The sequence below is a fragment of the Dermacentor silvarum genome, chromosome 5 (assembly GCF_013339745.2).
Source record: "Dermacentor silvarum isolate Dsil-2018 chromosome 5, BIME_Dsil_1.4, whole genome shotgun sequence".
Taxonomy (NCBI): Eukaryota; Metazoa; Arthropoda; class Arachnida; order Ixodida; family Ixodidae; genus Dermacentor; species Dermacentor silvarum.
The window spans coordinates 17,136,806-17,161,305 of record NC_051158.1 but is presented as its reverse complement, the minus strand read 5'-3'; the positions used below and the strand labels follow the sequence as shown (position 1 = coordinate 17,161,305).

Below are 24,500 nucleotides of genomic sequence, written 5' to 3'. Positions count from 1 at the left end.
GAAGGTTGGTTTACACCTTTTCTTTCTCTTTTTTCTTTTTGTTTATAAATCCAAAAACGACAGTCAGAACACTTATTGATGTATTACTAACAGAGCATCCACGGGACGCCTTCCTATAGACTCGGACACATAGTTAAGTTGTCAACCTCGGCCCACAAACTGCCTGTCGTTTTACTCACAGAAAAAAAAAACGATAAAAGAACAGTATGAGTGCCAGGTACTGTAGCACCCTGCTGCCTTATTCAAAGGATGCGATAACGAGTGCGTGGGTACGTGGGCCGTGCCTCAGAGCTTGTGACGGTTTCCGCATGACTTGAACCACATAGAGTCGAGCCAAACATCTAGTTTAATAATTTACGTGATACTGTATGCTTGCGAGCACGGTTCCGAGTAATGTTCTGTTATTCTTGCAGGCGTGACGTGCAATGATAAGGTGAATTGCAGTTATATAAAAGGTTATGCTATTCCACGCGGGGGGGGGGGGGGGGGGGGAGGTCTAATTATTTATTTATGAAGAAATTAGCCCACACCAGTATACGAGTTTTTGAATAAACTTTTTATTGGTCATTCGAGGTGGCTGACTCTGGTCGCGATTGAATCCCGCGTCAGCATTAAAATTTACAGTCAACCACAAAATTTTACGGAACACTCTGAGAAAAAGCTGAATATCTGCGCAGCTTCACAATGCAGCCTAGCATTTGCATTCACAGCCTCTACCAGTATATGTGAACAATGTTGTGATGTTCGATTTTACTGACTACTGTTACCGGCTGCTCGGAAATTGAACGTTTCCTGAGATCCCGTGGTCATAAACGTTTGTGGTTGACGGTACATGTCAATGTCGGTACAGGAAATGCCTTTTGCGTTCTTCAGCCGCAAACTATTTACGCTCTACTCGAAGCCAAGTTCATCATTCACTAACAGACGTCACCCTATGACGTCAAGCACTGGCTGTTGCCCTGGTGAAATTGCGGCCGCACCGAGGCTCTGTTCTGCAATGCCCTTATAGGTCACAGACGAAAGCGCTCGGCCGGCGGACTCTCCGTGCAACATGCACTGCTGATTGAAGCCCAGCTCATCGTCATTCGCGACGACGCACCACGAGGTCTCGACCTTGGCGCGACCGTGGTTGGCCATGCGTTGTCTCCAGGGCGACCGGGCCATAACAGAGCGCTCGAGCGCGCGCAACACGGCTCGGCCACCGTGCCAGCGTGGCGCAGTTCCACGACAGTTCCTCAACCACCGAACACGCATAAGCCGTCGGTGGCGCGAAGCCGGCTTGCGAAGGATACGTGTGCGCCCTGCTAGTCTAGAAGCAAGCGACGTGGTGGTGCCCTGAGCGGACTGTACCTAGCCAGTACGAGCCCATCTGACCCACGGCTCTGTCAGGGTCACCTGTAGGCCTCTAGCTAGAAACGAATACCATTGTTTGAACTGGGAGCGTGACATTACGTTCTCCACTTCCTCTTCTGGGTTGCCTGGCGTTCTGTCAGAATCTAACTGTCTCTGAAGGTGGCAGCCAGGACTGAGTGTTTGGGCATAGAATATTGCGGAGACCTTCCGAACACACGAGGTCCAACAAAAGAAGTCTGAATCTTGAGAATTAGAGGAGACATTGCTGTAAACGTCCTCAAACGCAGTTAGGCTAGGAGTCTAAGGAGGGGCAAGGCATCCGCCTTGCTTTGCTTCATGATGGCAGCTATTCTCTTTTGATACACAATACTTGATTTATACTGCTTTATTTAGCCGTTCAGACTGTGGTCATTTTCATGACGGCTATGATGAAGAGCCAGCGGAGAAGCATGTCTTTTGTGACTCTGTCCAAAGGGGGCACTACAAGAGCTCCTGTTTCTGCGCGGCTGGGACTTTGGATCGTCGTACTCGAAGTCATCATTCAAAATGGTAACGTGCTCAACAGTCAGTTATTTCACGCTTTTGCGGGGATGTGTTGATCTCTTATTTACGTAAGAAACAAGCACTAAACAGAAAACGCGAACCGTAGATAAAAGAGGGGGGCGCGCCGAAGGCGCGCTCACAGCAGCAACATAACAGCGAGCGACCTTACCGTTATCTTTTAATCTGACCTTTTCCGTGCGTGAATGACAGTTTTAACCTTACTCTGTACGGTTTTTCTTTCACATATAAACTTCAAGTTCAATGTCACACAGTTCAGCGTGCCAGAGTAATTTGTAGGTTTCTTTTTCGCTTTCTAGTAGACATTCTATCTCTCCGAAGCAACTCCAAAACTACTAATTCAGGACCCGTATTTACAAAAGTGTTCTCACGCGAGAACTGTTCGTAGGAGCAGGTGCCAGTGAATTGTGATGTCGCACACATTGTTAGCTTTTGTCTCCTCCTTTCTGAAGAGTAGGCAGGCGTTGTGCCACTTCCAGTGGCAGTTGCCAGCCTTGCTACTCGCTTTCCATTTCCTGTGTATGTGTTTTCAAATCAAATAATAATAATAATAAACTGGACAGCTTGTGGAAAACCGCTCCTGCGAACGAAAAATTTGGTGAATTCCCTTCCAGGCCTGTTTATGTAGCCTCTCAAACATGTTATAGGAAAGTGCTTTAAAAAGTAAGATGCAGCACTGCATGTGGTCTTTTGTACCTTTGTCCAGTCGCGTTTAAAGTGACGCTGATCAAGTTCATTACATTGTTATATGGTGCCTATGAATGCACGGAATGACGAATACCAGTGGGAAACCGCCGATACTTGCCGGGTAACTTATTACCCCCTTTCCCCAATAACAGTAAAATATTACATTATACTGTTACTATATACATTGCAAAATGCTTCTTCCCACCTGGACTCGTTGATCACGCCTGTTTCAGTATTCCCCAAGAGTTCTTTCTTACGAATACAAGAAAGTTGACTAGGCTAAAATTTCAGAGCTCTCCTCAATTGATAAGCAAGCAAATACGTTCCGCAAACAAGCGAGAATTGTGCGAGTGAGCACACAATGTATTTATACTGTAAATTTCTGGTAAACAAGCGCATTCTACTTCCCTATTCTGCAACAGCAGTAAACAATAATATATAATCCTGTAAATATGTGCATATTGCGCCGTGGGTTTGCATCAGTTTTGCTCTCGTAAAAGACAGATCCTTAAGCATACATATTTGACTGCGGAGCTGTCAAACGAATACTTGCGTTGTTCGCCAATCTGGTAAATCGATCAATCAACGCATGTGAACATGTATGTATATTACCATGTGTGTTCACATTTTAGTTGTACTGCCCAGATTTTATGTCTAATTTGTAACAAATTCTGAAAGGAGGAGGAGGAGGAGGAGGAAGAAAGAGAAATACAGAAGGCAGGGAGGTTAACCAGAATAACGTTCGGTTGGCTACCCTACACCGGGGGAATGGGAAAGGGGAACACAAAGATGACAGAGAGGGAGAGGAGGGAAGGGAAGAAGGAAATGAGCGGTGAATTCACTGACGCGTGTGGTATCGCACTATTAGTCAAAGACGTTCACATAAGCCCGTCGTCCTCAAGAAGCACAGAAGTGCATTCACCGCTTTGTGGGAACAAATGCTGAAACACCAAGTTGTCATTGGCCAGCCCAGGCTGAAGTCACTTGTCAGAGATACAAAACGTGTCCGGGCACTGGTGTGAACGGAGTGAGTGGTGGTTGTTGGCAGGAAAAGCCCTCTTTACCATGCCTGAGTCACCGGAACAAATGTGACGTGACATGAGAGGAGACGTCCGAACAGTGTTGGATTCGCTGTTACATCGCGAGCAAGCAACAGAGCAGGGTCAACCTTGTGTAGCCACGCAAAGCTTTAGGGCTTATTCATCATCATCATCAACATCATCATCACCATCATCATTATCATCATCATCATCATCATCATCATCAGCTTATACTTTATGTCCGCTGCAGGACGAAGGCCTCTCCCTGCGATCTCCAATTACCCCTGTCTTGCGCTATAGCGTATTCCAACTTGCGCCTGCAAATTTCCTAACTTCATTACCCCATCTGGTTTTCTGCCGACCTCGACTGCGCTTCCCTTCTCATGGTATCCATTCTGTAACCCTAATGGTCCACCGGTTATCCATCCTACGCATTACACGGCCTGCCCAGCTCCATTTCTTCCGCTTAATGTCAACTAGAATATCGGCTATCCCCGTTTGTTCTCTGATCCACACCGCTCTCTTCCTGTCTCTTAACGTTAGTCCTAAGATTTTTCGTTATATCGCTCTTTGTGCGGTCCTTAACTTGTTCTCGAGCTTCTTTGTTAACCTCCAAGTTTCTGCCCTATATGTTAGCACCGGTAGAATGCAATGATTTTACACTTTTCTTTTCAAGGACAGTGGTAAGCTCCCAGTCGGGATTTGGCAATGTCTGCCGTATGCACTCCAACCCAATTTTATTCTTCTGTAAATTTCTTTCTCGTGATCAGGGTCTCCTGTGAGTAATTTACCTAGATAAACGTACTCCTTTACAAACTCTAGAGGCTGACTGTTGATCCTGAATTCTTGTTCCCTTGCCAGGCTATTGAACATTATCTTTGTCTTCTGCATATTCATCTTCAACCCAATTCTTACACTTTCTTGATTAAGGTCCTCAATCATTTGCTGTAATTCTTCTTCTTTGTTGCTGAATAGGAACAATGGAGACGAATTACAGCAAATGATTGAGGACCTTAATCCAGAAAGTGTAAGAATTGGGTTGAAGATGAATATGCGCAATAGTGCTTATTGCGTGACTTTAAAAGGTATAGGCGAGCCGCTGACACCATCGCTCACTAATGGGAACGAGGCAGAACGAGCCCAAAGTTGCAGGCAGCTTGCAAATAGTTCACCTCACAACGCACTGTCAGCTGACACCTGCGTGTTCACAAATTCAAGCTGAATTGTGGCTTTGGTAACTTGATGATGCAATAAACCTCGAGGATGCCTGACCTCGTATCGACATTTCTATTTCTTTTTTTTTTTTTTTGAGCTAGCAATGGTAGATGCAGGTACACGTACGCCACGTTTTATGTACATTTCTTCATAAAAGCAAGGACTCTTTTTGGCTTTAGGCTATCGTACAGCGATACCGCAACGAAAAGTTCGTAAGGTTGTTATGGGGAGTTGACTTTAGATAAGCGTGCGCAGTGGAGGGAGTCCCGACTGCAGGCGCGCCCGACCCCACAAGCAGCGATGCACCATGCATGCCTACAAACGCACGTTAATCATATAATTACAAATAACCTTATAAAACCAAGGATCGAATAAAAGTAGGACTTATCAAGCTTTTGCTGTGTGTAACAAAAGTCGGAGTGGTAAACGTGCAGAAGGATGCAAACTTCCTGAAAAGGTGAGAAACGTTAGACAGCAGCCCTTTCATTCTGAAAAGCTTCAGTTTCTCAAACTTGGCCGCTAGCATAGCTCAGCAGCAGACGGGCGAATGTGGTGCGACCTGTAACGGTGCCAATCGTGCCTAGAAAATGAAAGCGCCGTCGTCACGCGTGTTGCGCTCCTCATAGCTGCGGTGCACTCGTGTCACCATCTGCATCAATACTATCACGTCTGTGCAGCCAATTTGTATCGTCACGCTGCTGCCGGTTGAGCAATATCCCGTCGAAACCGAAAATACTCAGCATATAAAGCCTGCTATTGGGTTAGGTTAACGACACATTAACCGATGACGTATAAGACGACTCGCACAGTACGTCCCTACATATTCGGCTAACTTCTCGCGTAAAAAATACCGCATGCTCCAAGATGATAACTTAACCGACATATTTGTGAATTGCAGGGCAGATAAACGCAAGGACAGGAGAAACGAGAAGCTCGTCTGTCGTCTCGTTTCTTCTGTCCTTGTGTTTATCTGCGCTGCAAGTCACCAAAACTCGTATGTTGTACCAACAAACCCAAATAGCCACATTACTAACCAACAAGCTTTCGTCTCCTTGTTGACATATTGTGGTGGTGGTAGTGGTAATGATGTTGCTACAGGCGGGGTTAGCCTGGCAGACCTGGCCGGCAATTGCTTCGCCTGAGCATCTCTTTCTGCGCCAAATATGTCACCATGTGTCTACCAGTTCTGCCTCTCGCGGAAATGTGAAAAGAATGTGTGGCACTTTTTTGTGTACTATCCGCAGTTATTCCGGGAAGACTGTCCGATATCTCGAGGAAATCCTCCTCCCATGCTGTGCAGAAGTCTCATCCTTTCAGAACAGAAGCGCTTCCAGGACCAGATGAAATTTTCTACGTCGCCCATTTCATTGTACTCGGTGCAAGATGCAGAAGCACCAACCCTAACTTTGAACATCCATGCAGGAGTGTAGGCCGATCCTGTTATTACTCGGTACAAGAGGGTGGCTTCCGTGCGGCTACGTCCCTTTAAAACAGATGGCTGCTGTGGTGGTTTCCAAAGTGAACTAAAGTGGCAACGAATTATCTCACTGTTGGCTGCATTGAAAGCGTTTTATTAGCGAAAGCATGTGCCCTTTCCTTGCCAGCAATGCCAACATGCCGAAGGTTGCAAAATTGCAATTTTGTCTAGATTCCTTTCTTGACGATTTCTTTAAGTGATGCCAGTGACTGGCGACAGAACTTGTTTTGAGGCATGCCGCGAGATAGTTGCAAAAGTGCTCCCTTCGACTCCTAGAGTATGACGGCTGTTGTCACCTGAAGGTTCTCCTGAAGAATTGATATGCGAGGAGGGAGGGGACCCAAAAGTAACGGGAATCTTTTTACTGAGGTGGATGGGTATACTAACACCACCGTGTGCCGCTAGGAGCGGGCATAATACAATATTGTCCCAATCAGTTCATCATGCAGCGTCCTTTCGTAAATTTTGTTGGCCCATTGCATCTTTTTTTGCACATTTCGCCCTCAATTTCAGTTTTGCGATGTGGGACATCGGAAAACAATGTGTGTGAATCATGTTCTATTTGCTCTCAGGAAACTTTTTGACATCAAAGGACTTGTTCATTTCAAGTTTGTATCGTAAAGTGATACAGTGAAGCAGCAGTTTTGGGTGAAACTGCCTAATCGGTTTTGTGATGCAGTGCGATGAAAACACTCCAATCTGTGGAACTCACGCAAGTGGCTTGTGCACTGCATAGCGGCACAACCCCCCCCTCCCCCCCCCCCCCCCCACTTCCTGACAAACAATGGGATGACAACACTACCTTGCCTCATCCTCCCTACTCACCGCGTTCTTCAAAACTGAAACTTAAGCTTAAAAGAAAGCGTTTTCAAGATATGGAGGAGATAAAGCAGTAGATGACAAAAGCAGTGACGGTCATCAGTTTGCAAGAGTTGCTGGCCAACTTTAAACAATAGATAAAGCGGTGAAGCAAGTGTATAGCGTCCGAGGAAGTGCACTTTAAACATGGGTAATATGTTCGAATGTTCGAATATGTTCATTATAAAAAAAGCAGTTCTCGTTACTGTTGGGCCTCCCCTCGTAGGAGATCTAATGCAACTTGCATGGCCGCTACAGTGCAAAACGTTTAAACGTCTAACTTGTATACGCCTCACAAATTGCCGCCCAGTGTGCGCTCTCAAGGATGGCGACTGCCTGCGCGCGGACTCGGCGTCGTACTTCCAGCTGTCTCCCGGGGGCTACGACCCGACCAAAGGCATGGACGGCGCCCGCTGCCAGAACCTGTGTGCCTCAATATCGGCGCCCTACTCGGGCATCCAGTCCAACCGATACTGTCTCTGCTCCGACGATCCATTCGGTGAGTCTGCCAGCCGTCGACTACCACCCTCCACCGCTTTGTTTGTATGACCACGGAAAGATGTCTACACTACGCCCCACTGCACGTGCATTCCAAAGAGCGACACATGTCGACACAGTGTCGCTAGTGGGATGATGATGGTCACCAATGGCTTCGAATCGCGGTGGCGACAAACAGTCACCAAGTCTGCGGCATTTAATTAGTATATTTATTACAATCTAGAATTATTCGTGTCTTTTACCTGTGGCCACACTGTCCTTATCTCTGCCTCGGTTCCGTTTTAATATGCGCGAGCATTTCTATGCCTACCCAACGAGGAAACCCGTTCGTCCGTCACGTAAGACGAATGCAATGGTTCATACCCCCGTAAGGTTGAGGCTACAAGCGCTCAGCAAAGTGAAGCGAATAGTGCATATATTCATTGAAATAACCCATACAACACACAGAACAGCATACGTTTCAATAAAGAACAAGCTCAAAACAAGCATCCGAACCACCAATAAAGCATTGCATACCCCCTTCAGCAATTGAAGTGGTGGTTTTGCAACAGCTTTGCTGGACATCCACCTTAGCAGGTTGATAACGACCGGATAAGAGTTGATAAGGGTCGGGTCGAGTTCGATAGGGGTGACTAACAACCGATAAGGGTTGATGAGGGTCGGATGTAGTCCCATAAGGTTGATAACCACCGATGAAGCTTGATAAGTGTTTATGCTGGGCGGATCAAGTTTGATAAGATTGATAATGACACCAGCGCTGTGTGGACATGAGCAAATGGCACAATGCTTACGCATATTTAGGCAACTCCAGTGTAGATTCTGCGTAAACTTTTCTGCTTCTTTTTTAGCAGCTGCGTAACTGACACGGCGCCTCCCGTAAGCTTATACTGCCACGGTCGCCCGACGTTTCAGAGCGCCCCTACTGAGCGTCAGTATAACGGACTACCGACAGTGAAAATAATGACTCCGCACTGACACAGAGCACAAGTAGTACTTGCTTTCGCAATTAGACATGCTTCTATATTGAGTTCTGTCGCGTACTTACCTGCAGACTTTTCGAAAACACACTACTTTTTTGAGCAGCCATAGACAGCCACTCTCATAACGCGGATGCCAGTGGTCGAATCGCTCTCACAGGACGATTTATCATTCCGTTATCACTCTATCTGAGCAGTTACCGATGGTACATTTTGACAGCGGAAGATTGTCTAATTTGTTTTACTGGAGAAGGAGGAGGAGGAGAGAAAGAGAGAAGGCAGGAAAGTTGAACTGCCACTTGGGCAAAGGTATTCCCTAAGACAACACGCTTACATGAACCTGCTTTCTTACGGCTCGTGGAATCCCCTTTGCCTGCTCTGTGTGTAACTGTGCGCGCTTTGTCGCAGCGGAGCGGCTGACGGCCACCAAGAAGGACGTGTGCGACAAGGGCGAGCAGCTGTCGACACGCTTCTTCCACTCCGACCTGTTCTCGCCCGTCGAGGGGCTGCGCGTGATGCCGTCGTCCTCAGTGGTGAGCGTGGGCGAGGAAGTGACGCTGCACCTGGCCGTCAAGTCCGGCCGCAATGCCACGGTGCTGTTCAACTTCGGCGACGGGCTGCCCGGCACGCGGGGCACGCTGAACAGCGAGCCCCGTTACATCTACTGGAGGCCAGGCACCTACAAGATCGTCGTGCTCGCTACGCCCGTCGGTGCCTCGGACGTGAGTAGAGCGCCGCTTCGCTGTGGGCTATACTAAGACAATATTTTCTATTCATAGGGTGGCCGCCATCTCGCACTGTTAAGGGATATATATATATATATATATATATATATATATATGTATGTATGTATGTATGTATGTATGTATGTATGTATGTATGTATGTATGTATGTATGTGTGTATGTATGTATGCATGTACGTGTGTACGTATATTGTTATCGCCAAATTACTATGGTCATGAAACACCGAACATATCTGTACAACCATTTTCATGCTTACGAATCCACTTTGGTTATCCCGTGAGTTTGGTTGCTGCAGGTAGAAAACGGCAGCGTTAATAGCGCAAGATGGCTGTACTCAAACGCTTCCGTAAAATAGCCTATACGCTATCAAGGCCCTTGGGCTTTGATTTTGGCACCGTGACGTTCAGCCCACTAGCACCACCGCAAGCTAGGGCTTTACAACGCCCATTCGCGTGTTCCAATCCTCCATAGCCTTTGTAGTAGTACCATGCGTGCCTCAAAGAAGATGAGAGCTACCAGGGTTCGTTTAATGGTAGGCAAGTTCGCGCCAGCTAGCATATCCATAAAATACAAACATTATTCACCCGTGACCTATTGAAACAGTGATGCCCTTCTCTCCGGGCTAGTAAACGCGTTAAGGCAATGCGGATAAATGGACTGCGACGCCTGTGGGATCGCACGACGTTCAAGGCACTGTGGTTCTATAGTAGCAATTAATCTGGATTGTAGATGGAACGAGCGACAATGAAAGCGTAAGCTAAGCGAATATTGCTGAGCGCTTCTGTCTGACTGTGCAGTTGTATACAGTACGAGCGGAGGCCATGGTGGTTGTGACCACAGCTCCAGACGAGGACTCGGTGCACTGGAATTGCCCCGCACTGGTGGAGCCCGGAGCGGGTTTCACCTGCCACCTGAGCGTGAGCGCGGGCGCAGACATGACCGCCGATGTTGACCCTGGCGACGGCTCACGGCGTCAGGTCATGAAGCTGCCCGGTGAGTATACACTATACGTTAGCACTCGAATATATGTTGTCCGGCCTTTTGCCGCTTACACATTCATCTTGTAAGAAATTGTCACTAACAACTTTTGTTTTCTGAAGGCATTTAAAAGACATACATAGATGTTCCCCACAGCGCAAGCGCACCACGTCAATGCTCAAACTTCCCATTACAATAGCACATTGAAAACACTCGCGAGATATCACATCTCAGACACATACAAGTAATCGATGCCTTCAGAAAACAAAGGTAGTGGTACTTGCCCTCTCGTCTAGTCTTATGTGTCGTCGTATTTCATGCCATTTATTCCAAAATGATCCCGTACCAAATAGGCCAACAACAAGTCCTACTTAAGCATGTGTGTCATGTGCTGTCAGATAGGTAAGGGGCACTCCTGAGATTTCCGCTTTTTATTAAATTCCACTTCTTTTTAGAGAGATATTGAAATCAGGGAACGTTACCCTGACTGCAGTGTTGTTCTTAAAATGCGGATTTCGTAACATTTTCTTAGAGTGAGGCTTGCTGTATGCCAGATACGGCGTTCTCTATCAACAGTAATGTTGCACTTCTTTTGACGACTCTTCATTGTGCCCGCATAAGCGATCACGCCCCATGTTTTTGGCCCTGTTCATCCATTAACCATCACAGATAATCTTGTCCGGGCTTTGGCTTAATCAGAGAAAATGTCAAAGCATTGTGCGTTATGCTCTTGCTTCCCTGTGTCATGCAGTTTGTGAGCACAAAACTTTATGCGCGGTGCTTTAGAAGGTGGTGGCAAAAACTGAAATTTTGCTGTGTCGCATGCTCAATGCAATAGATCACTACTTGTTGCTAGGCTAGTTGGCTCATACTTCTCACGGTGAAAACGATGCGAATCTATGTTTAAAAAAAAAAAAAAAAAAAACGGCAGGGCAGGAAAGAGCAGGTCATTTCTTGCCGTGGTTTCGCGTCTTTTACACCGTGAGAAGCTGAAGCCAATTCTTCCACTTCTTGGTGAAATGCCGTCTGGTCACCTGATCAACTAGTCAAGAGAAGGATCTCACTATTCTCGCGTGCAAAGTGCCTCCTCGCCAACAATGGACCCCTTTTTGTGTGTTTGTGCGCCTGCGCTTCTGTCAAGAAGTACCAGGAAAGTGTTTGAATGATCCGAACGATCCTTACACAGAGGTATCGCTTACTCTTGACTCATAAAGACATCTCCTGCCATGGTGATGAGCTTCGTGACACATCTGTAGGAAGCGAGATGTAAGGACATAATTACAAGTATTAAGAAAATATTAAGTATATAGAAAGGTGAAAACGAGGTGATTCGCTGTAGCATACGTACATGTTCCTTTTGTGGGGCGTTTGCCGCTGCATTCGTGACCTGTCGCTGACAGTAGACGTCACAGAAATGTTCATCGTCGGTGACACGCAGACGTGGTGCCCGTGTCCATGGGCGAGCCGGTGCCCCAGTTCCAGACGGATGAGATCGTGGCGGATGAAGACGACACTGCCGACTCCGGTGTCCTGCCGATGGCACGCACCGTGCACTCGGCCCAGATTGACGTCATCCACGGATACGGAAGCGTCGCGGGAAAGATGGACATACTGGTGGGTGCGAGGGAACCATGTGAAAGAGCAATGTCATGCCACGCGACAAACTTTGTGACGGGACGAAGCTGTAGCTCGAATTCATCCACATGGTATCGCGCATAAAGAATCCCAATGCCGGTATTGTGCAACGTTGCTTTCACCAAATTCTATCCCATTATTACTATTCATTGTTCCCTAAGGGTGATATTGTCGATGGATTGCCTCTATGGCCACTGCTGGGGCACAAAGAGAAATGGAAATGGAATCGTTGGATTATCCTGGTCTTGGAGTGCCTCCATGTCGGACTGATAACACGAGAGCTTTTTTAAGCTTGCTATTATTAAACAACAAGAATGACGACAGTGACAACAAGCACAAACGTCTTCAAGTGGCACCTTCTGCAGATCATATGTTTGGACAAGTTAGTTACAGAATGCCAATATATTGCGCTCCCTGGTAAAAAATATAGACAATACAAAAGGAACAGGAGTTATCAGGAACAGGAACTCTTGCGCTTATCTCTTCCTGTTCTTGTACTGTCTGTAAAGTTCTTTCTAGTGAAGCTCAGCATAATCGCATCGCATCCGCAGATTGATATGACCCATCAGGTGGTCGGGTCTAAGAGCAAGCAGTCAGCTTGAAGAATTTAGCTGCCGATATCTATGTAAGTCAGGGGGCCCTGCTAGGTGCTGACAGCCAGCGTAGAACAAAAGGTGTGTGTGTGTGTGTGGGGGGGGGGTGAGACCGAGTAAGACGTGTTTATTGCCCCTTAGTACGAAATAAAGCCATGATTAAAAACACAGACAGGGCTTCTGTATTAAATTTGGTGATGCAGATGGTGGCCCTTGGCCAGCGAATACCGCAGGAGATATGATTCCCCGCTTGCATGGTCATTGTTAAGCTCGGCCACAGCACGTAATGGGAAACAAAACAAGAGCAGGGTGTTATTTAGGACATCGTCGATCTCTGCCATATTGTCGCGTTTGCAATCTGGTCAGCTCTGATTGGTCCAGAGGGCTGCTACGGCGCCTCTGATTGGCTCAAAGTGCGGTCGTTGCAGAATTTGAGAGTATGGCGGAAATTGACAATGTCCCAAATAGCACTCCAGGACAGAAGGTGGACAAGACACTGGACGTTCCTGTACTGTATTGTAGCAACAGCGCTGAAAGCATCTTTCGGGTGCTGTATACCTTTTTGTTGGGCTTACACCGTGCAGCTGTTGCGTCCCACGTGCCAAGGCTGCACGTTCCTGGGCAACAACGTCACCTGCCACGAGGGGGCCTCACTGTGCTCTCAGGAAGCCAACTGCCTGCGCAGCGACCAGTGTCCCAAGAATGAGGTGTACTCCATCTACAAGATGGTCGAAACAATCTCCATCATGGTCAACAAGGGGTACTTCGTGCACCGCCTGTCCAGCCCCGTGCCCATAGTAGCCGGTTCGTCATGATTCTGTTATCAGTGGTATCAGACCCAGCGAAGGAAATGTTCCAAGCGCTTGAATACGGCTGTACAGACTTGTAGATTTCAAACTATTGTCATGCTTAGAATTGATTGTTTGGTGCACCCTCGTACAAAACTATGTATTTTTGTGCTTTCGGTGCACAGCACTTAGCGCCAAACGTGCAGCCTTTGTCAAATGTATTCGAGCTACACACCGCCTTCACCATTTACTATGTTATTCGGCTGTGTGAGTTATGGTTCCTGTGGCGCTTATGGCACTCCATACCTGTGAGAGGTGAGCATGAGAGTTCTTTTCGTCCCCCAGGGCGTTGTAATTCACGACATATTCCACAGTTACTGTCTTAAATCGCCTGTTGTCAGCCTGAAGGTCGCAAGTGACTGTAGCCCGTATACTTTTGACAAAGAGTGTACAAAAAGGTTAGTCTTGTGATGGTTCTCCTTGAAACCATTTTCTCTTTTCTCAACTAAACTTGAGCTGCTATTTGACAAATTAGAATTCTTCCTACCGGCAGTTTAGCGTCCCCTTCATCAGCAACAACGTATTTATTTTAAGTTAATCAAGAAACTTTTGCATTAGTAAAAATACATGTAGCTAGAGACAGCGTCAGCGTAACCGTGATTCTTGCTGCTTATACAAGCTGGGCTTCAACTTGAAGTTACGCTCGTGAAATATCTACTATATGATACCTGTTTACGCACCGTTTGACATCGCTATGTCTGCCACCGACAACTGACAGGAGACATCCTGGGCTTCACAACTTCGGGCGGCCGGTTGGCCTACCGAGCCACTCGCAGCGGCGAGCCTTCGGACTTGGTCAAACGCAATCAGCTTAAAGGCCAGGCCGTCCGCACCGACGACCTGCTGGAGATGGGACGGCGCTACCTGGTCGGCGCTCTGCTCACCTCTTCTGTGAACCTCACCTACGACTACCTCTACGTGGAGCCCGGCGCATACGAGTTCAGAATTAGTAAGTGACCCACTTTTTTTTAGGAATACCCTTTGCTCAATGCACATTCTCGTGGGCTTACAACGACCACAATAGGTCATGGAATCGGGTGTTTCTTTCCAGCACGCTCCGCATGATGGCATCGCGCATTTTGTTTGCGCAGCACTATTTGTCATGCTTAATCAATTGCAAAATCAGATACTTCATATTTTATAACGCTGGCTTTATGTGACCCGTCAAAATCATCTTTTAAACAAGGAGAGTTAGATTATGACGTCGATAACGTATTGCGGTCATAGAAGTCTCACTTCATGGGCGCTTCCTCTGCGGATTCTTCTTCACATATTACAACTATACAACTTGTGGATGTAAGGTTATGCCGGGTCACATATTATTTGTGCACGTTTGCGCTTTCAGTATATGTGACGTATTATATTTTGATTTAGAGTGCAGGCGGTGTGCTGTGGCTGCTGACTGTACAAGCACGTTACTCTGCTTATTCGCTGGCAAATAGGTTCAGCTCTTCGACGCTTTCCATGTAATAACTTCGTCATATTTCGCGGCATAAAGTATGAGACTTAATGTTACATTGAATTACGTGAAGCGTGCCAAATCTCTTTCATGTTTGAAGCACTTTTTGGCACGCGAGTACGAGCAATGAGAGAAGTCTTTCTAGACATCGTAGCGGTGCGAGCTATATACGAAATGGAGTACTGTTCTGTAGCGTTAAAACTAGCCTGAAACATGAACGCTACTGCCACTAGTTGACAGTTTCCCACATACAAAGGAGCTAACTTCAGAAACTCGTGCTCTCCTTGCTTGCCTCTTGGTGCCATATCATGGCGATTACAAAATGGAGACAGAAGAAAGTTCTATGAAAGGAAAGTCGTAGAAGTTGGCCGGAAGAGCGTGTGTCTTGCCATCAGATTTCCTACAAGAAGTAACTGCAGTCGACTCTCCTTAATTCGACCCTTGCGGGGCGGCAAGATTTCATCGAATTATCCGCAACGTCGAATTAAGAAGCCGTGGCAGAATTATTGAATTCAACATTTTTTTTGGTGTTGTTGTTGCTTGAAGTAGTCAGGTAATGTATTTTTGTTCCATGCTCTTGAAGCACAACAGAACCAGCATGAGGCGAAGAGCGCTGACAAGATTCAGCGTTACAAGACATGACACAAGCGGGAACGAATGACTTCGCACGTGGAATGAGCGTCAGCCAGCAAAATGTAAAAATAACTATAAATAAAACAGCTCCGCACGCCTAGAGAAGCATGTAGCACCTTCTGCTGAATTTCCTTTGTTTTCAAGTTTTAGTAACAGCGGCGCGCATGAGAGGTCGCCGGGAGGAAGGGAGGGGGGGTCGAATTACCCGAATTAGTTCAAATTCGAACTACACGAGTTTTCCTTTCATAGCAATTTATGGTTGTTCGCCATGGCTTCCCGGTGCGTTCGAATTAAGCGACATATCGAATTAACCGGAGTATAATTAGCGGGAGTCGACTGTAGTGAAAACGCTGTCGCAAGTGTCTACGGGAATTACAAGTCTAGCGACGCAAATAGCGTGGGAATGATGATTAGTAGTGGATGGACTTGCCTAAACTTCGTCCTTCTGGCTTCGTACGACTTTGCGAGTTTGCAAGCTGATCATCTTCGACAAGTATATTGTGTTATAAACGCAACAGTTGGCAGTGATTACGCACGTGCGCAAATAATTATTGCATTGCAGAGCTCTAAAAACCACGACTACTTGGAAATTTCAAACGACAAAGCGTAATAAATAACTGTGCAAGAACAGCTGAAGCCGAGAGGACAATGGTCGTGCAATTCCATGTACAATGACCATCATTCCCGTTGTAGCACAACGATCGCAGCGCCACAGTTCCCTCTAGTGCCTTAAGTCAGAAACTGTACATCTCTGGCCTGCTCTGTTCCGCCCCAGGGTAAACGGGAAATAAGAATATGACTGGACAAGCTCAAGGTGAGATGGCTGCGCTGTTCTTTGAGGAAGCCTCAAGTTTATTAACGTAAACTAGTTGCCTACTGCTCGACAGGAGCGAGGACAGTTCAGCACGATCGGTATATATGGATGGCGAAAATGAGCCCCCGCGGTAATCCCTTTAAATAAACAGACTTCATGAAACCTGAGGTTGCCGGCCAAAAGCGCAAATCTTGAGATATGTGCCGGCTCTAAGTGACTTATTTTCTTTCTTTTTTTGCAGGTCTACAAAACAGGCACCACGACACTACCGTACGCAAGATGGCGGACGTGAGTAGCCAAGAGAAATTGACCAGCTTCCGCCTGGACGTGTCCAGGAATCAAGTGCCGACAGGGACCGAAGTCGAGATTACTGCACGCATGTTTGGTGGGAGTGACGTCACAATGATGTGGAATTTCGGTGATGGCCACACCACTAAGGAAGTTGTTAAAAGTAAGTTCATTCCATATTCTTTGCAGCTGTAAAGCGTTGTAAAGGCAATATAGTCAGAACGTATAGAACTGCGTTCGGATACAGAAAAATAATTTAAACGCAGGAAGTATTATGAATCGCTATGATGTGCTAAACAAAGATTGTCCTGGAATTTTCGCTGTTTATGAACACATGAAGCTCTGTAGGACTAATTATCAGAATCGTGGCGCAGACAAAGACGAGGCACGACAGAATTAAGCAGCATAGACAGGCGCACACTTTTAACTGATTTACTTCCAAAAGAACACATTTTACATATAGAGGTGTACATCACATGCGCAACAAGCACAATCAAAAGCGATATCCCAGAAAGTTATATTCGTTACTGTGGATTGCGATAGAAGGTTCACTTACACATGAATCACCTTCCCTTATGATGAAATAGGCCTCAGCCAACTCACGCGCAACAGTATAACGAAACTTCGTTGTAAAACTTGAGAAGCTCGTAATGCGGGTTCGCAGGTGTAAGATTTACAGTGATGAGGAAGATGGGAACCGATTTCGTTCCTCATGGACAGCGCGCTCTCGTAAGCAATCACTTATGCATCGGCCAGTTTGGCCGACGTGTGCCTTACCACAGCTTAACGGAATTTCGTAAAATACTCCCACAGAGCACTCAACAAAAGACCTAGCATGCTTCTTTTCACAACCTTGTTTTTCTTTTCGGTCTTTAATTACATACCTGCAAATCTTACATAATTGGCATGCATGGCGCAGAAAAAAACCACGGGGACGTCGTACCTTCAAGCTACCTTCTTTAGATTATGTGCCACTTGTGACAGTAGTGTATGACTACCGGTCGTGTCTCCGTCTGTCTTCACTGCATTTCGTAACTCGTAGGCTTACATTTTAGGACTGTAAAAGACTTACCTTTAGGCTTACTCTTTAGCACTTGGAGAAAGTAATAAAATGTATAGTGGCATTTCAATTACTTCTTTTATCTTTTGTATTTCACACGTTTGGAAATAATGAACTCCACTTTGCTACACTACAGGAAGGTTTACCAGAGGGGAAGATCCGGTTTGCTACCCTGCGCTGGGGAGAGAGGAGAGAGGGAGGTAAAGTGACAGGAAAGTAGAGAGAGAAATGGCACGTGCACACTCTGTTGGGTCGGCTAAGAATCGGGCAGCCCAAAATAATAAATTAGAATGTATGAAATGTAAGAAAAGTTAACCAGTGATTGAGAACAGGACATAGGCAGTTTTAACTCAAATCTTATCGATTTGATAATAAAGTTTACGTTCTTCTTCTTCTTGCTACACTTAACCTGTATTTACACATACCAAGATTCGATTAGGCGATGAGCTTCATTTGGCAATCTGTTTTTCTTCACAAGATTTATCAGTTCGAGATCTCCACAAAAGTTCTGCAGCGTGTGAGCTGAAAGTAGTTTTACTCTGTGCCGTAAGCGCAGGGGAGAGATAGAGAAAAGAGGAACCGTAAAAGCGCTTGCAGTCAGTAACAAGATTTTTGAGCTCATCACGAGTTCTTTTAATTTCGACATACACATGTATAGATACGCTATGTACTCTCCACGCATATGCTCTGTTTCCATTGCATTCTGATGGCATAGCAACAAAACATGTAGGCAAACAAAAGAATTTGGCTTTGAAACCCACAAGACGTAGGCAATTCGGGGCTTAATCAACACAAACCACAAAACTGTTTCAACTCATGCGCAAACCCACAACAACAGTGACAGAACGGGGCACCACGCTGGGATTGCCTGTGTCGTTGAACGTTTGCGCTTTAGTTATAACAAAGCAATAGTATCTCGTTACTTTAGCTTGTTTCTCATTAAAAGCAGTGTTAAAGCTTATAGATCAGATCTCCCGCTTCAGTTTTTACCGATGCAGTTTTGTGGTTTGCGTTGATTAACCCCCGAATCGCCTATGTCTCCTTGGTTTCAAAGCCAAATTTTTTTCCCTACATGTTTCGTTGCTATGCCATCTGAATGCAAAGGAAACAGAATGTATTTTTATCCCTGCCTTCTCTCTTTCTCTCATCCTTCTTCTTACGCATTCTTACCGAAAGGATAACACCGCACTTAGTACAAGTCGTTCACGCTGCAAAGAGGCGAATTGATGCCAGCGAGGATCATTTATCACAGAAGTTAAAAAAAGCAACTGCTTGCACCTATATATAAGTTTTATCCACCAGGCAAGGGCGGGCGTTAACGGAAGAAAATTGCGAATGACTGCAACGACTTCATCGCGGGGTCTTCGCTTTCACTTATCTATGGCAATTAGGGGTCTGTACCTGCTGCTAGTTAAAGTTTGTTTTTAAGGACAACGCTGAAATTGCCTACCTCGACCTCAGATTCTGTTTTAAATGGAAAGCTAAAGAATTACCAATTGTTGGAATTTCTCGGAACGTTTCCCGCCGTCCTTGCAGGCGTCCTGGCGGGACAGCGTTTCCTGAAGAAGCACATCTTCAAGGAGCCCGGCACGTACGTGGTGCAAGTGAATTCGTCCAACTTGCACGGGAACTTCATCGCCCGCCGAAGTGTGTCCGTCCAGAGGCCCGTCACTGAGGCCTGGGAGCTCTTCACGAACTCTCCGGTCATCCTTCCGGGTAAGCGTGAGAAGCCGGCATTCAGATGTATAGCCGTATGTGGGAGAGAAAGACAGAAGAAAGGGCAAAGGAAGGAAGGTTTACCAGAGGGGGAGATCCGGTTTGCTACCCTGCGCTGGGGAGAGAGGAGAGAGGGAGGTAAAGTGACAGGAAAGTAGAGAGAGAAATGGCACGTGCACACTCTGTTGGGTCGGCCAAGAATCGGGCAGCCCAAAATAATAAATTAGAATGTATGAAATGCAAGAAAAGTTAACCAGTGATTGAGAACAGGACATAGGCAGGTTAAAATCAAAAGAAATATATAAACTTGAAAATAAAAGAATAAATGAGAACATCAATAGCCATAACACAGACCAAAACAATTTGGCGATAGAAATATTAGGTCAGAATTTAGCGACTAAATCGCGTTCAATCTAAAAGAAATTTCTGCATGGCAGAGCAAACATTCAAACGACTGTGTCCACGAGTCGAGGCAAACAAGGATAGCGAATACGGAGCTGTCAGATCGAATACAAGAATGCGGAGCAGTGTTTCGAAGGTCCCAAGTGTGCGTATGGCTTGACAAAGAAAAGTGCGAAATAAAAGCACGCTATTATTAACGTTTAGTGTAATTCGTTCAAATAATTGCTAACGGCATTTAGAACCCGAGAAAGCCCGTTGTATCTCTTTTGACTGCACACATTTTGATAACTCTTCATTCTGATTCTCCTTATTCTGATTTTAGCTTGAGCAACTTAGCGCAAATACCATAGCTACCTTGAAGCAAACTTTGACGAGCGCGAAGAAAACGAGACGAAAGACGAGGAATACGATGAAACACAGACAAGCACTGACTGTGTTTCTTCGTGTTTCTCGTCTTTCGCCTCGTTTTCCTCGCGCTGGTCAAAGTTTGCTTCAAGATCATGAACCAACCAACTCGCGCCAGAGTCCTGCTATCCCATAGCTAGTATTTCTGACATCCTGTAGGAAGTCCTCAGTTGCGGATAGTTGAAGAAGCCAATTACTAATTAACGAATTGCTATACAAATTAATTTGATTAACTAACATTTCACTCTTATTTTATGCGAATGTACTCTCTATAGCCAGATATGAAGGGGAACAAGCCACAATCTGTGTTGATGCAGAATTATGCTTGAGTTTGTGGAGTGAAGCACTCTAGGGTGGCGTTGAAAGAGTACAGGCTTTTGGCACGTAAGTGGAGAGAATGCACTCGCCTTTGCTTGACTTTCCACAGAGGCCATCTACCTGACATTGACTTACCCCAAAACGGAGAAGCTTCCCACAGACGCCGTGGCGCGAATAGCGTTCGGCGACCGCCAGAAGACCAAGTGGAAAGTGCCCAGCGAGTCCGCCGAGAAAGTTTCGCAGAAGTTCAGCCACGTGTACCTTCGGCCGGGCCATTACAACGTTGCCGTCAACATCTCCAACCTGATATCGCACTACGTTCTCACGACCAGGGTACGTCACTTTCTGTTATACCTGGGACGCGTCGATGTCTGCGTTTGCGAACAGCAGACTAAACTAGGCATGATATAGCGAATGTTGCGCATGATATTGTGAGATACTCAGCAGCCAGAACAGTCGTGTTCACACAACATTCCGCAGATGTCACAAAATTGTCAGCAGTGTCACGATGGTCTAGTTGCACAAATGGTGTAAAATTTAGACCGACGTACGTTTTATTTATCTGAAGGCAAGGCAAACTGACATTCAGGATCCTTGATAAGACGACATCAAAAATCAGTTCACATTGGTGTGACTCTCCAGGGTGTTTTCTTAGACGACTATCTAGATTTCTTTAAATAAAGTGGCTATGGACATATTGATCATGGCGTTCTTGCAGGAGAGTTGTAAGGCGAGGTGCACATACTACGTAAATTTGAGAAGACAAATTTAAAAATTGTTAATTACCTTTTTATGAGAACCTTGGGGACAGTTGTTTATATTACACATTGAAATGCGCCGCTAGCGCCAGCAATATTAAAAACGAGCGCGCCGGAAGCACGGGACAGGCAGCCCCGTTAACATGGTTTTCCGTGAGCGAATATTTCCGCATGTATTTAGTATAGACCACGCCTTGCTATATGACATGCGGTATATGCGGGTTATATTGCCACACCATTCTATCACAAAAGTGGCTCATACCTTGTCTTACATTCTTGATGAAGTTATTCCTCGGAATTTGGAGAATGACAGCCCACAAACAAATGTCATGAAAAAAAAAACAGTGACGGCGCATGCCTTTTATGGTAAATCATCGCAGACTGAAATATTAAAAGTGCGAAACAATAACAGAAATCTGAAAATGATGCAACCGTTTTTGGCACCTCCGGGATCGGCCCACGCAAGATGCCGCGTTTCTTCCAAAAAGCTCGCCTTCGTGCATAGCTTTCGCCGCCAGCGTTTCCCGGTAAACATTGCGGTTACATAAGCTGCAATTGCCGGGAAGCCTGAGAAGCAGTCGGTAATCTTTGAGTGCTATCGCGTTCCACTCTTAAAGGCGAAGCGTCAGCGTCCGCCACGTTTCTTTGGTGTCTGTTCGCTGGTTTCCTGTTCATGCCCAAGTTCAGTCGCAACTTTAATCTTCCACCGGCAAAACGTCGCAAGTAGCAGCAAAGCAATTTGCGACTGCTTGTCTGACTGGCAGGTGGAGACGGCCACCCGCACCACGGGTCTCCTGGCGAAGGTCCAGTTCCAGCCGACGGACGACGCACCGCTTCGGGTCGGGCTCGGCTCAGCCAACGACATTTTCCCGACCACACGACCCGTCGTGTTCACGGTCAAGACGGGAACCGGTGAGCGGGCAGCGAACTGCGGCATATTTATTGATGTTTCAGTATTTTCTCATTGAGAACGAGGTAGATGAAGCTAGTCAAACGATTGCGCCTCGCAAACTGGAACTGTTGTTTTCAAATGCACTCCAAATCTGAATTTACGCATAGAAGCAAACAACTGTCGTCCGCGTGGAAGTACGGCACAAAACTACAAAGGAAACCCAAACCGATTTCTTGCAGCTTTTTGCTACTCTCGGTTGGATGACAGCTTTTCGCTTCCATAATACTTCTTCTCCAGCTTGCGCAATTCCACAGAACTGATTTGTAGTGTTCACACATGCCTAAAAACCACAAAAAACAACAACATATTATGTTTCTTTTATTACTTGCAATTGAGAACAGAATGATACTCTTAGCTTCTTTGGATGACGTTTAGCAACGTATATTTTGTTTCATTCGCAGAGACGTCTCCACTTCATTCTTTCGTTCAGACAGACTGTGTGCATGGTATCTGGCTTCGTAAGTCTCCAATGTTCGGGTCAAATACAAATTGACAAGGAACATTATGCGCACCGGCGATTGCTACGGAACCAGAGGAAGACGAACATCGTACCAGTGTTGTTGGGCCTCCTAAGGTCACGTATAGCGTTGAGCGAGGCGAATAAGGGGACTCGGGACGCTCGATTTCTTGTTACGCACAGCCAAGTAGATCAACCAAGTAGATAAACTTCGCACTTTTGTACCAAAAAGAAGATGTGCAGCAAAATTGCATAGTGAGAGAATAAATACATAGACAACAACAAGAATACACACAATCGTTTCTTGTTATTAGTCCCCTTGTGCTTTCTGCGTCGAACTTTTTTTACAACATTTCCCGTAGGTACAACCCATCAGAAATAAACTGTAGGCTTTTCAGTTTAAAAAATGACGCTGTCGCCTTCTATTTTAACTTCTGTGATTTAGACGACCAACAGTCAAAGCAGCGTAATAGAGAACGCAGAGGATGAAATGTGGGCGTTCTGTTTTGCACTGCGTGACTGTAGCGAAATAATATTTTGTCTAATATAAATCTGCCGAAGTTATTTGGTATCGTATATACAAGCATTTTCTTAGTGTTGTTCTTTCAAAGATATATTAAAGCACGTTTACCTTCGCCTTCGATGCGTCTTCCATTTCTTCAATCCTTTCGCTTTCAGGCGTTGTGGAAATGTTCATAATCGAGACTGCCAAGGGCCAACTTCTGGCCAACTGGCACGGGCAAGCAACTGAAGTATACGCTCAACTTTCCTGAGGTGAGCACCGTTGCGTCACATAAGCGACGCACAACCTGTACGTGTACGATAACGTGTGTAGAATGTTCTAGTACACTCTAACGTATGCCTAGCGCCGCAGAGCTCTCGCACGCCTAGAGAAATAACTTTCTTCGATTTCTCCAAAGAGTAGGGGTTGCTGTACTTGAGCTTTTCAAGCCGGCGGTTTTTTGGTGGCCTGAGATGGAACTGGGCCTAGCTTTTACTTAAAATGCGCATACTAACTCGTATGAAACCAAGAATCAATGAAGCAACAGAAAGAGTAAATTGACTGATTTTTAAATGAAATGTAGGAATGGTAGAGAACAGTGAAATGAAAGTGGACGAAAAGGCAACTTTCCGCAGATGGGAGCCCAACCCACGCATAAATTTGGCCATTTCACGTATGTGGTGTGTGTGCCGTTAACTAATTCACATTCCTCGCAATTCTCTCCACGCAGCCAGGCCAGCACGACGTATTTGTGTACGCCTGGAACCACGTGCAACACAGGACAGATCCCTTCGTCGTCAGTTTCCGTAGCATGGAACCCATTGAAGGACTGGATGTGTACATGAACGAGACTACTCCCAAGGTACGGCATAATTGCTATTGTTTTGACTCAAACGCACGCACGCACTCGTAAAATTATATTCATCGCGGTGTCACGAGAGACAGCTGAGTCTTGAAGGGTATAAAGTCGCTCGAGGACCTAAGGTCTGGAGCTGATGGAGATCCCGGCGGGGACGAGGCAAGAGGTAACAAAACAGCTGAATGTTATTGCAGAACGAGAGCGAACGCCGAAGGCTAGAATAGAGCCAGCGTGTTCATACATGCCTAAACGCTCCTGGACACGACTTAAAGAAAATTAAATTCTGGGCTTTTACCTGCCAAAACCACCATCTTATTATGAACCACGCCATAGTGGGGAGACTCCAGAATAATTTTCACCATCTGCGGTTCTTTAACGTGCACCCATGCACGGTACACGGGCGTTTTTGCAG

General features: G+C 46.0%; 1 protein-coding gene across 1 annotated transcript; it reads left to right on the top strand.

The window, feature by feature from the left end:
* The first annotated feature begins 1,240 nt into the window (after positions 1–1,240).
* LOC125945548 (uncharacterized) lies at positions 1,241–24,076 on the top strand. Its single transcript, XM_049667444.1, has 13 exons — positions 1,241–1,902; positions 7,502–7,690; positions 9,075–9,388; positions 10,209–10,404; positions 11,828–12,003; positions 13,202–13,421; positions 14,184–14,414; positions 16,613–16,822; positions 19,256–19,435; positions 20,670–20,893; positions 22,083–22,230; positions 23,406–23,501; positions 23,960–24,076. Exons 1-12 carry the CDS (start codon positions 1,770–1,772, stop codon positions 23,498–23,500), a joined length of 2,316 nt encoding a protein of 771 aa, XP_049523401.1. The 5' UTR covers positions 1,241–1,769; the 3' UTR covers position 23,501; positions 23,960–24,076.
* Positions 24,077–24,500: the final 424 nt, after the last annotated feature.

Coding starts and splice junctions, on each gene's coding strand:
- LOC125945548 (XM_049667444.1), top strand. CDS start 1,770: ATGACGGCTATGATGAAGAGCCAGCGGAGAAGCATGTCTTTTGTGACT. Junction 14,415..16,612: donor CGCATACGAGTTCAGAATTA/GTAAGTGACCCA, acceptor CTTTTTTTGCAG/GTCTACAAAACAGGCACCAC. Junction 22,231..23,405: donor CACGGTCAAGACGGGAACCG/GTGAGCGGGCAG, acceptor TTTCGCTTTCAG/GCGTTGTGGAAATGTTCATA.